Raw genomic sequence first — 13758 nt, 5'->3', positions numbered from 1 at the left:
TGTCTGCAGACGTGATGGTGATCCCCTTGTCCTTTCTCAGTTCTAGTATTGCTTCCCTCTCATCTTTGGACAGATTGTTCTGTTGGCTTGGGGTCTTGCGGATGATGTCAGCTATTTGGTGTCGTAGGTAGTCCACATTGCCATTAGGGGCCACTTGTTGCAGTCCTTTCTCTATGTCGCTGATGTACACATCTGGGTTGGGACGTGGGTTGGTCGGCGCATAGCTTAGTCCTTTGGATAGGAGTGAGATCTGTGAGGCTGTCAAGGGTTTGCTGCTCAGGTTTTTTACTGTTTTGTTCAGGTATTCATCTCTGTTGTTCCTGTTTTTGATATTATGGTTGAGGAGGTCTTGGAATTTCTTGATGTGGTTGGTTCTGATCTTGTGAAGTGACTTAGTTGAGGTGGCCGTGATGTTCTGAATCTTCTTATATATGTCTGACTCCAGTTGGTGTTCAAGGGTTGACTTACCATTCTGTATGGCTTGGTGAAGGTGACTCCTTTCTTGCCTCAGGTTGCTTATCTGGTGTTTCTGTATCTTGCTGCTGGCTTCATGCAGGATCTTAGCAATAGCTGGTGTTGACTGTCGGATGGAGGTTTTCAGTTGCAGGCCTTTAGGAACTAGTTTGTTATCCCGGCATCTCAGAAGGAATGTAAGCTGGTTGTGATTTCGTGTCTTCTTGGTTAGCAAGTTGGTGAATCAGTTTGATTTTCACGGTGCTTGTAACAATATGCGTGTGTGTCTTTTTAGTTTCATATTTACATTTCTACTGTTCTTCTAAATGAATGACATGACATATTACTTAAGACGAATATTTCGTGTATTTCCTGAAGCAGTTCATACATTAACAAGATATGTACACGTGCACGGCAGTTCTATATTATAATCATACAAATTACGCTCACATATATGCGTGAAATATAAACCTATCTCATTTAAGGAATTTTAAAGGAATATAATTTGGATTGTGTTTTGCTTGAGGATGAGTATGCCAAGATGGTAGATACGTAAGGACAACCTCCACATAAAACAATTATACTTACAATCCTGTGTGATGTTACACGACTAGCTTCATTTGCATGGACCTGGTTTACCTTAGATAATCCGCAATGTATACTTCATCCTGGTTCCTGGACCTCTCAGTATTAGTGAGAGGCCCTGGAACCAGGGTGTGTAAATTGTAACATACTTCCATCATAACTGTACAAAACTAACTGTAACAGTTATCGCCGTTTAAGAATTTCTCATGTCATTTGTAAAATACTATATATTTATATCATGATCAGATCCGTGAAGGTCGCGGGGTAGAATAGGCCTTCAGCAACCCATGCTTGCCATAAAAGGCGACTGTGCTTGTCCTAAGAGGCGACTAACGGGATCGGGTGGTCAGGCTCGCTGACCTGGTTGACACATGTCATCGGTTCTCAATTGCACAGATCGATGCTCAGGTTGTTGATCACTGGATTGTCTGGTCCAGACTCGAATATTTACAGACCGCAGCCATATAACTGGAAAATTGCTGGGCGCGTCGTAAAACTAAAGTCACTCACTCACTCACCCACTCTATGATGTCACATCCTCGGATAACTGATTTTGTGACTGGATGAGTGTTTGTTACAGTTGACTGACAGGGAATTAAACAACAACTGACTTGGGAACCTGAAGTTGCTGTTATACAGATTACAGATCGTGTGACATCCCCCACACTACGTAAATCTGTAATTTTCCCGGATGTTACTTCCCGTGAATTTCTTTTATAATACTCCTCTTCATTGTCAAAAATACCGGAATTGTAACTGATCGGAACTGCCCACCCGTGATACTGATGTGCAGTCGATAACTGTTACGCGGCGATAACCGTTCTGTCTGCAGCAGTAACGTAGCTGTACATCACTTGGAGGACGGGCATATTGGATCAACGTCGCATTCAAGACTGTTACATACAACTAGGGCTGTGTATTGGCAAATAAATTGTATTGCAACATATGTTCAGGTACCGGTATTGCGATATGTACTGCGATATATTGGGAACTTGTGTTTGTCAGTGACACTTACTGTGCACATCAATCTTATTTTCTACGTAATAGATCCCTATATATGGTTCTGATCATAACAATTTCAAAATTAGGTTGCATGGACAGGGATATTATTTTCTCTCTATACAATTTATAGTATTACAATATTCCGTTTTGTCATTGAATAAGGAAAGAAAACATTCATTGTGAATGAAAGTCTGTGTAGGTGTGAATGTAAACCATGAACCTCATATATACTCTTAACCCAATATACCGGTTGTCAGAAAAGAAGCCTTGCAATACGTATTGCGATATACCGGTGTAGTGTAATACCGCGCAGTCCTGCATACAACACACTTCATCGTACATGGCATAGATTCAGAATAGAAAATACGCATCTGGCTTGTACGTACATTCTCCGACAACGACGACGACGATGGTGATGATTTGGATATACTACCGACAGAAAATAAGGGAACCAAGAAATTGAATGTAGATGACTTTGACTGTGACAGGGTCCGTTATCGTGGCGTATCTCCCAAACGCAACATCCAGTGACAATGGAATTTCGCATAATGCATGCCCAGCACGTGCTACACGTGCATACAGAAGTTAACTCCTGTAAATGTACTGGAGAAGTCGCAATCACTAATGCAATAGAGATTGACACTTACTGACAGAAATGCCTCCGAGGCAGTATCTCGGTGAAGCAACAAAATGGAGAATTGTGGGGGGGGTGGGGGTGGGGGGGCGGCATCATTATGTGAAGTTGCCCGGCAGATGGGTAAATCAAAAAGTGTAATTTCACGCCTGTGGGATAAGTACCGTCAAACGGGTGGGGTTGCAACGAAACCTGGGCGTGGTAGACCAAAGTCAACGACACCACGACAGGATCGTCTCATTACGTTAACTGCTCTACGCGATAGGTGTAAATCGGCCCCTGCAATCAATAGAGAATTCTGCACACTCGCTGGAAGACGCATTTCAACCTCAACCGTTAAAAACCGACTCTATCAAGCTCGTCTAAAAGCAAGACGGCCTTTTAAGGGTGTCACCCTTTCAGCTCACCATAAGCGCCAAAGATTGGCATGGGCATGGGCAAGGCAGCATCAGGGACGGGCTATGCGCCACTGGCGTTACACCATGTTCTCTGATGAGTCAAGGTTTTGCCTACGATTCACAGATGGCAGAAAACGTTGTTGGCGTCGGAGCGGGGAGCGATATGCCAGAGCAGCAATTCTTGACCATGATCGATATAGAGGTGGTACTGTCATGGTGTGGGGTGGGATTACACATGACAGACGATCAGATTTGGTCATCATTAACGGAGCCATGACTGGTCAGCGATACGTTGACCAAATATTGCGTCCTGTTGTGGCTCCATTGGCTAGAGTTATTGGCCGAAATTTTGTATTCCAACATGATAATGCCAGACCACATCGGGCTCGAATTGTCCCCGCTTATCTCCGACAAGAAGGTGTCCAGACATTGGACTGGCTCTCTAAGTCCCCAGACCTGTCCCCAATTGAACATCTCCGGGACGTTCTTGGTCGAAGGGTGTACGCCAGGGACCCAGGACCCGCCAACCTGGCCCAGCTTGGTTCAGCTCTCCAAGAGGAATGGCGGGCAATACCACGGGCAACCATCCGGAAATTGATTAACAGCATGCCATCAAGGTGCCGTGAATGTGTTGCCCAACATGGTGGACACACCAGATATTGAACTTGACTAAATTGATTTAGTGGATATTTAAAGCAGTTTCAAATTCGCTATTATTTCATTAGTTCCCTTATTTCTTGTCGGTAGTATATTTTACTTGCATTTACTGTCGTGTTGCTAGTTTCGCACACAGTAGGCATTTGACAAAATGTGCATATTTATGGCGAAAAAACCCTTAGTTTTACCCCTAAGTTAGAGTTACGTTTTAAAGCTTTTTTATAATTTTTATTGTTTTTCATACATTTTACAGTCTTTTAAGAAAAACAAAACATAACAATTTGACATCCAGGTTAACAGACTATTGACACAAGGAAACATTGGCAGAGACAATAAATAACATGTTGTGCACATCAAATAAACAGTCCGTGACATGACGACCAAAACACATAGAGGGTGTTGATATTACACTCCAATAGGGAAGAACACTTACTTACCATGTAGTAGTGCATTAGTTCATTCTGGAAAAACTTGAAAATGTGGCACTTTCTTTTTAAATCTGCTTCCAAAAATGATGTTTTTGAAGATAATGATAATAATGTTTATTTTTATCAGGAAAACCAAGAAGTACATGTCTTTTTTGTTATTTTAATATTGATATGTGCTTTACATTTAAGCCAGATTTCAGGTTTTCGCCAGATATGTGTGATTTTGATACAAGACACTTGTAACTTTCGTGTTGACAAAAGCTGCATTTGGAATTGTCTACATATCCGAATTTAGATAGCAGTGCATTTGTCGGCAAGATGTGGTGTACTATTCTATATTGGCACCACTGTAATTTAGTGTCATTGGTATACCTGAAAGGCATCTTATTATAGTTTTCCCAGTCATGCGACAGCCCTTCATTAGTTAAAATATTTTGCTCCCATTTGGGGCAATGTACAATTTTGTAGTAGCGTCTGTCAAAATTATTCTGTAAAAGCGTTGTGTCCCCTTTACATCTTTAGAGAGGTGTTTAATATTTGCTGGCAGAGTTGGATATGGTACCTTGAACAAGTTTTCACAAGGTATATTAAATGATTTCAAATAGAGCTTCATTGATCTAATCAGACCCATATATGTAACAAAGTCAGTTTTCAGGTTAAAAAGTCTTACAAAGTTTTCGAAAGGGTGTATTTTGTTGTTAGAGTCAAGAAGGTGGTTAATACATCGCACTCCTTTGTCAAACCATTGTCTATACAACACTGGTTTATCTCCAACATAAATGTTGTACCATAGACTTTCTGAAAGTATATCATTTATGTCATTGTTAGAATGGTTTTGAGATATGAAGTACCACTATGCAGGTAAAACATCTCTACAATATCTATTGTCGATAAGTGAGAGGCAGTCCTCTTTGAAATATTGACAATTATAATGAAAAACATTGCATGCACTAAGCTTTGGGAGATTATACATGAAGAGATGATACCAATTTGACTCACGTCTGAGAAATCTTCTAACAATAGATCATTTTTGTGCTCGTATTAATGTTTTTATAGTTAGCATATTAAAACTTCAATCTTGTTTGTCGCAGATAAACTTAATCGTTTACAAGACATTTAATTTTGAAAATAACACCTTCTTATTAGTGAGATTCGTGTCAATATTTTCTCTGTACAGTTGATGACATGCGCAAGAGAGAAGTGAGATTTGTTTAGCACTGCTTTGAACAGTATACCAGTTAATATCACAGCGCGTCAGAGAATCGGAGAGAGACGTGCTGGCGCTAATTGTTGGTTTGATGCTGATAAACTAAGATGCGTAATGAAGGAACAATTTACATTCTAATCTACGATCATAAGGTTCGGACACACCAAAGGGAAGCAACTCTACTTTCCCTCTAGCACGACTTGGTCACCCAAGTCTGTCAGTCTAAGTAAACTTAGTCTCATTGTACTTCGTTACACTCCACCACTGAGTCTAACAAAATCTAGTAGAAGGTCGCGCCAGGTAACCTTTGAGCGACCAATGACCGTCCAATCAAACGCGAGACGGTTAAATAGATTTAACCAATCAGACAACGCCTATTATTTAGGGATCGGAGGGATTTTCAAAATATTCAGTTCACTGACACAGATCTCTTCACAATCACAAATCCGCATATAACACAATTATTTGACCTGCAGTATATACGCTTTGGAGTTTCTGTTGACTTGGTTACCATTAGCTAATATTTCTTGCAAGATGACATCCTTGAATATTGCCCAAAATACCATTTTCAGCGACTGTTTACTCACCGTTGTCATGGTTGTAACGTACGCCGTGTGCATCACACGGAAGCGAGCATACGCTAAATAGCGTTCGGAATCGTTTGGGTACGAACCTTTACGAGATAAAAAGTTCAAAAGGTATGTGCGAATGTCCACATTTTGCGATTTGGTCATCTGTGTTCCGATTGGTCAATCTCAAAGGTTATCTGACGCGACCTCCCATAAGGTTTTGTTAGACTCAGTAGTGGAGTGTTAGTGGAGTAGCAGAGGATAAGTTTACTTAGATTGCCAAGTCTGCTATACAGACCTTGGAACAAATGTGTTCAAGAAAGCCCTTGTAAGTCTAGAAAATGTGACAAATCTAGATTTCCACACCTTCGGGGTCTCTGAAAATGAAGAAAATCACAAGGCTCCTTTCCATTATAGTTATTTTTTTTACGATGAACATTTTTTTTCTGTGAATCATGTTCATTTCAGCAGGGAGCCTATATAGAAGGGGAGAGAAGCTCCTCGGAAAGCCGCTGAACGGTATGTCTCGGGTTGTTACGCAACCAGTGTAGCCAGTATGGTGGCAGCGTAGTATATAAGATTGAGCCCGGTTTATTTTCAACAGCTGATTAAGTTCGCTGAGTGTTGTAACAACTGAAATCCTGCATGTAGAACATAGGTTAACTATTTTGTCACTTCAGTTTAAGTCAAATAATTGGTATTAGTGTGTAATTGAGAACATCTTTCACACACACCTGTAATTCATACCAGGGGAATATACTATCTTGTGAAATGTGTTTGCAAGCAATAGTGATAGTTTCATAATCTAGAAAAGAATGTTAGGTGTGTTTGAGGTGTGTGAAAAATATGACATATCGCCGATCTGCTCTGATCCGCCATTACTTCCTCAACAATATCTTTCACATGTACCTTTAATTCATATGATGGGAATATACCATCAGGCGAAAAGTGTTTGCAAGTAATAGTGATAGTTTCATAATCTAGAAAAGAATGTTAGGTGTATTTGAGGTGTGTGAAAAATGTGACATATCGCCTATCTGTTCTGATCCTCCATTGAAATGCTGCACGCCGTTGTTTGAGTGTTTCTAGTTATTACTTCAAAAACATCTTTCACATACAACTTTAATTCCTATGAGGGGAATATACTATCAGGTGAAATGCGTTTGCAAGTAATAGTGATAGTTTCATTATCTCAAACAAAATGTTAGGATGTATTTGAGGTGTGTGAAAATTATGATATATCGCCAATCTGATCTGATTCGCAATTGATGCTTGATTTCTTTCTTGTTGATCTTATTATTTGACCAAACTGGAAAGGTCTTTTAGAACGCTTTGTGACAGTTTTGCACTTTATTTTTGAGGGCAGTGTGACAGTGTCGGTTACAATTTTGTTAATGTCCATTCCATTCCCCACAAGCCAGAAGATATCTGAATTAATTATTAATGTAAACAAAAATGTCTCAAAGTAGATTTTTTAAAAGGACAGCTGATGTTAACACGTCTAGCACCAACAAAATATCCGGGTCCTGCTAAAGTCATAATATAATTGGTAATTTGTTTCTAGAAAGGTTGTGTCGATTTTAAACACAATTCATTTGAAATACGTACATTGTTCGTATAAGTTTTCCTGTATGCAATTTGCATCAACCAAGATGGCTTCCACGTAGTAGATGTGGTTACATGCAAGCCACTATCACTTAGTGGGGAAAATGACAAGTGCTCTTATAATACAGAAAGAAGAGACACAGGTCATTAGGTAGGAAACGACATGAGACTGGATTAAAACTGATGTCAGTGGTGTGACAGCAATACGTAATCCCACTAGACACAAAAGGGTTCTGTTTTCTTGAGAGGTTTAGTTTTCGTGCGTCATTTATTTGGCCGTCTTTGGTAAACTATCCTGATAATGTTCCTAAAGGAAACTACATAAACAGTCAGTACTTTTGAAGTAGAAACTTTGCAGCAGACAGAGTGGAAACACCTCTGCCCGTATCCCCTCTAAACGTCATTCCTGATAAAAGTCATATATCACCGGAATATATGTTTCTCATCTATACACAAACTCAAACTCAAACTCAAAGAAATACTTCCTCGTCATTTTAATTTAGGGGGCATATACGGGCGGAAGTGTTACCCACTCGGTCACAGTGTCAGACACTGAAACCCAAACTTTTATCAGTCAGGAGGGATGATATCAGATATTTGTAACTTTATCAACTCGTGGTGATCACTGATATATTTGTGGTGCCTTTTGGTATTTACAAGTTTTTGTGATTTATTATTTTCTGGGTGTCCATGGGAATGTTTCAGACATAGTCTGAAAAGTGAGAGGTGTGTTTCGTTTCCGGAGCAGAACTCAAAAACAGTTCAAAATTTTTATGCAAAACATGGTAGATATATCAGTCAGAAGCGGAAGTGGTGCCTTCTGCTATGTACAGGTTTTTGTGATTTTTTATATTTTTGGTTTCCATGGAAATGTTTTAGACACAGTCTCAAAAGTGAGAGGCATGTTTTGTTTCTGGAGCAGAACTCCAAAACCGTTCAGTATTTTTCTGCAAAACTTGGTAGATATATCAGTCAGAAGCGGAAGTGGTGCCTTTTGCTCTCTACAGGTTTTTATGATTTATTATTATTTTGGTTTCCATGGAAATGTTTCAGACATACAGTAATATTCGTTTATAACGAACTCAAAGGGACTGTTGTTTTCAGTTCGTTGTAAGCGAAGTTCATTCTAAGCAATTTGGGAATGTTCGTGAATATTTGGAAATTACCAAGAATCGTCACCAGACAAGATCATGTTCACACAGAAAATCAAATTCCAGATCGCAATTTATGCCTTTACAATGTTAACAAGATTAAATAAATGATAAAAATCCACAGGTAAGTTTATTTTATTATCCCCTTGATCCCATGTGAGGAAGCCTGTTTGTTTTCACAAGCTATTTGGTGACATGTGAGATGACACATGAGTGGATTCGTATCAGCTGTTTGTTGGAAACACGTCAATCAACGCGTGAAATAGCACAGACGAACCTGTCAATTGGTTTGTTGTAACAGATAATTCGTACTATCAGTGTTCGGTGTATACTGTAGTTAATTCATAACAATATATAGGAAAGCAGTGGGGACTTCTGAATTTGTTTGTTGTAACCGGCAATTCATTGTAAGCGTGTACGTTGTAAGTGGAACATTTTGGTGTTAGTCTTATGGCGGGGTGGGCTATGTTTCCGGAGCAGAACTCAAGAAAATTCAGTATTTTTCTGCAAAACTTGATAGAACCTGAAGTGGTGCCTCTTGCTATGTACAGGTTTTTGTAATTTATTATTTTCTCGGTTTCCATGGAAACGTTTCGGACTTAGTCTCAAAATGGAGGGGTGGGCTTTGTTTCCAGAGCAGAACTCAAAAACGTTCAATATTTTTCTGCCAAACTTGGTAGATATATCAATCAGAAGCTGAAGTGGTGCCTTTTGCTATTTACAGGTTTTTGTGATTTATTATTTTCACGTTTTCCATGGAAACGTTTTGGACATAGTCTGAAAAGTGAGACGTGTGTTTCATTTCAGAGCAGAACTCAAAAACTTCTTAATATCTGTCCGTAAAATTTGGCAAATATGTGTGGCAGACTCCAAAGTGGTGCCTTTTGCTCTCTACAGGTTTTTGTGATTTATTATTCTCTCGGTTTCCATGGAAATGTTTCGGGCTTAGTCTCAGAATGGAGGGATGGGCTTCGTTCCCAGAGCACAACTCGAAAACCATTTCATATCTTTCAACAGATTTTGGCAGATATATGAGACAGATCTTGAAATTGTGACTTTGCTGGTTACAGATATATGGCATTTATAATTTCCATGAATTCCATGGAAACAGTTCAAACTTAGTCCCAAAAAACAATGAGTAACTCTCAGATTATTTGTCGTTTCAAACGTGGGGGCTGGGGGGGATATGTCATCTTCTGATGACTCTTGTTTATTATGTTCTTAAATGTTGCAGGCGCCTTCTTCAGAAGTTTGGTTTCTGGGATAATAAGAGAAGATTGAAGCTGCTCTCTGCAGAGTATGTTGCTATCCCCATCACTGTGGATGCTCTCAGTTGGGCGGACTTAGGACTTCAGGACAGATGCCCTCCATGTCAGGTGATAACTTAGAGCAAAAGTATTTACAGGCAGTCGTCACTGAGTAATAGGTTACATGTATGGCTGCATATTATAATTGTATGCATCCAATATTATGAGGTCAACCAAATACAATGTAGGTATTTTTGCAGAGGTTTCAGTAAATGTTAGTCTTTGTTGATGCTCAAGCATGGTGTATCTAACTTGGCTAGAAGAAATTTGACAAGAATCAGACTTGATACAATGGCAGAGTGGTTTTTTTAACTGTTAAATGTGAAAACTAATGTATTAATGACTGTCTCTCTCAAACGTATTACCAGTAAATTACATGACTGTTTGAACAAGGAGAGATCCTCATTTTCAAGTGTTGTGTTTAACAGTTTTTTAATAAGAACAATTATTTCTCCATGTTACTTAAGATAAAACAGGTGGATCTGGCTCCATCAAAGATATCAGGCCTGGAACCGCCAGCTGTCAAACTCAAGAGGCATGTTGGACAATTATTGGCTGACTCAGGCAGAGTTGTCTCCCCTGAACTTCTTGAAGATTTGCCATTGCACTGGGAAAAACATGGGGATCTCATTTTGTTTTCCAGCTCAGCCTTCACCAGTGATGTTTGGTCCCAGCTAGGTAAGCTTGGCAAGACGTAGGATGAAGTTTGCTTTCTGCCATCACTTCCTGGAGAAGAAAAGTAATACAAAGACCTTTAGTGTCCAACCTATAAAATAACTATGTAAGAGTAATGTTAGGACTGTCAAAGTAGCAGATGTTTGAACGTGCATCACTCTGAGTGTGACATACCATGACGTAACTGATGTTGTTGCCGCTTATTCACTATTGATGGTTGTATCATGAATGTGTCAATTGCACAAACACCTGTTAATCAGGTACAGTTTCCATGTTTACTTTTCCAGGCGCTCCATTTTGGAGGGTTGTGTGTCAGTGTCTTGGTGGGTCACGCCTAGCGAGGAAGTCAAGCATCTCAGCAGATGGCTTCCGTAGCCCCCAGGTGGCGCTGTTGTATGGAGATGATAGTTGGGTGAAGCATGTGGACAACGGCATCAGGCAAGGGACACAACCCAGACCTTTATATCTGTAAAACGGCCACTATGATACTGTTAGATGCAGTAATTCTCTCAACTTTAGGCCTATGAATAACATTACTACTGCTTCCTAAATTTGCATACTGCTACCACAAATCGAAGAGTGGATATTGTTGTCATATTAACCCAAAAATTCCATCCGATTCCATAGTACCACCTTTTGTCAGTCACTTCCTTCAATAAACTGATGAGACATGTGAAGGTCCCGGGGTAGAATAGAAATTTAGCAACCCATGCTTACCATAAAAGGCGACTATGCTTGTTGTAAGAGACGACTAACGGGATCGGGTGGTCAGACTTGCTGACTTGGTTGACACATGTCATCGGTTCTCTATTGCGCAGACCGATGCTCATGTTTTTGATCACTGGATTGTCTGGTCCAAACTCGATTATTTACAGACCGCCGCCATATGGCTGGAATATTGCTAAGTGCGGCGTAAAACTAAACTCACTCACTCACTATAAACTGATGACCCATCTTGAAAAATTCCCTCTGCCTCACTTTTACAAGATTTGTGTTTTAGTTATGGCTTATGACATTAAATACATGAAGCTTTATCAGTACTAATTGCAACAAGTATGTTGGTGATGTCTGGGAGTTCTTCCACAGGTACAGTTATGATGTGAAGTGCTGCATGTTTAGCATCGGAAACATCACAGAGAAACTTCGTGTTGCTCAGATGGATTGCAAGGGGGAGACTGTGGTGGATCTGTACGCAGGTCAGACTGGCTGTGGCCTTTCTGTCACCAATAGAACATACTAAAACTTGCTTTATTAACATGGAATTGAATGACATGAAGCTGTATGCAGACATGTCTTTACGGGTCTATACATATTATGTCACTTGGCTACAAAGTTGACAACAGTTGTTAGGAATACTGTGCCCAGATTGATGGAAGGTGGAAGAATAACATTGTGACTCTTTCCATATTTGTGAGTAGACTACCTAAATGTATGTCATGTAGTCAGGTGATCATTCACACATTGTGTTTTCTTTATAGTTCCTTGTTCAGTTCTGTGACTGGTAAGAAAAGTACTGCCATGTTGTTGTGTATTTGCAGGAATAGGCTACTTCACCCTTCCATACCTGGTGCATGCCAGGGCTGACCGAGTCATTGCCTGTGAATGGAACCCTGCATCTGTGGAGGCACTACGTCGTAATCTGCAGCTAAATGGTGTACAGGACAGGTGCACTGTCTACATGGGGGATAACAGAGAGGTGAATGCAGTTGTGTTGTCTACATGGGGGACAACAGACAGGTGCACTATCTACAAGTGGGATAATGGGCAAATGAAACCTGGGGTACTGTCTACATAGGGGATGACATTTTGGTGAGAACTGGGGTGCTGTCTATATTGGGGATAACAAGCAGGGAAGTGCAGGTTCACTGTCTACATGGGGGATAACAGGCAGCTGAGTGCAGGTGCTTTGTCAACATAGGGGATAACATGCAGGTGTGCAGGTGTACTGCCTGCATGAGATAACAGGCAGGTGAGTGCAGGTGCACTGTCTACATGGAGGATAACAGGCAGGTGAGAATGGGGGTATTGTCTATGTGAGGGATAGCAGGCAGGTGAGTGCAGGTGTACTGTTTATATAGGGGATAACAGAGGTGGCTGCAGGTGCACTGTCTGCATAGGGGATAACAGGCAGGTGAGTGCAGGTGTTTTGTCAACATGGGGGATAACATGCAGGTGTACTGTCTACATGGGGATAACAGGCAGTTGAGAACTAGGGTACTGTCTACATAGGGATTACATGCAGGTGAGTGCAGGTGTACTGTCTACATGGGGGATAACAGGAAGGTGAATTTAGGTGTACTGTCTACATAGGGGATAATAAGCATGGATCTCACTGGTTTTGCAGGTGTGTCCTGTTTGATGGATGTTGTTGGTTTTGCAGGTGTGTCCTGTGGATGTGGCAGACAGAGTCAACCTAGGATTGATCCCATCGTCAGATGCAGGCTGGCCCGTGGCCTGTGCAGCTCTGAAGTCTGACAGTGGTGGGATTCTACATATCCATGGAAATGTGACATCAAAGCACCCTGCATGCTTTACAGACACAGATGACCTTGAACATATAGTTGCCGAAGGTTGTGAATCTCAACAGACTCTCTCTGTTCAGCAGAATGCAGCTCTGATGACTGAACTGAACACAACGTGTTCTTGTTATCTGAAGTCTTTTAGAAGATCCTGTGGTAAAGCTGTGGAATCAGAGGGGGTAGTAATCTCACCTGAGACTGATGGCTGTTATTGTGGACTTTCAATATCAAACCCTAAACATGCTGACTCACACTCGGGAGTGATAACAGAAACAGACAGAAGAAACGTTTCCTGCAATAAGAAATTAAGACCTGAGTGGCAGAGCTGGTCCGAAAGAGTGAGACTTAAGATACAGGGCCTCTTTGAGCGTGGCAATAACGCCTGGACCATCACCATTCTTCATATTGAACACGTCAAGTCCTATGCCCCTCATATGGATCATCTAGTCCTCGACCTTGACTGTCGACCTTGTACGTGACGCCACTATACTGCGAGATGGATGTCAGGTTGTTTTTCAGAATATTGTTTTGTGTTTACTATTGGTTTCAACATAAACTGGTATTGATC

The 13758-nt window shown here is 40.7% G+C and overlaps 1 protein-coding gene across 1 annotated transcript; it reads left to right on the top strand.

Annotated features, from left to right (window-relative positions):
* The first annotated feature begins 7548 nt into the window (after positions 1-7548).
* Positions 7549-13758, top strand: LOC137261675 (tRNA wybutosine-synthesizing protein 2 homolog). The gene is made up of 7 exons (XM_067799453.1): positions 7549-7689; positions 9924-10065; positions 10464-10674; positions 10959-11109; positions 11758-11867; positions 12210-12367; positions 13052-13758. The coding sequence occupies exons 1-7, from the start codon at positions 7604-7606 to the stop codon at positions 13667-13669; spliced, it is 1476 nt and encodes a 491-aa protein (XP_067655554.1). The 5' UTR covers positions 7549-7603; the 3' UTR covers positions 13670-13758.

The sequence above is a fragment of the Haliotis asinina genome, chromosome 14, assembly GCF_037392515.1.
Source record: "Haliotis asinina isolate JCU_RB_2024 chromosome 14, JCU_Hal_asi_v2, whole genome shotgun sequence".
In the NCBI taxonomy this organism is placed as follows: domain Eukaryota; kingdom Metazoa; phylum Mollusca; class Gastropoda; order Lepetellida; family Haliotidae; genus Haliotis; species Haliotis asinina.
Note: the sequence above shows the minus strand (reverse complement) of the source record. Positions and strands in the feature narration are given on the sequence as shown.

Excerpts from the sequence above, each read along its gene's own strand:
- LOC137261675 (XM_067799453.1), top strand. The coding sequence starts at position 7,604 with ATGTGGTTACATGCAAGCCACTATCACTTAGTGGGGAAAATGACAAGT. Across the intron at positions 10,675-10,958 it reads TGATGTTTGGTCCCAGCTAG|GCGCTCCATTTTGGAGGGTT; the intron begins GTAAGCTTGGCA and ends TTACTTTTCCAG. Across the intron at positions 11,110-11,757 it reads CATGTGGACAACGGCATCAG|GTACAGTTATGATGTGAAGT; the intron begins GCAAGGGACACA and ends GTTCTTCCACAG.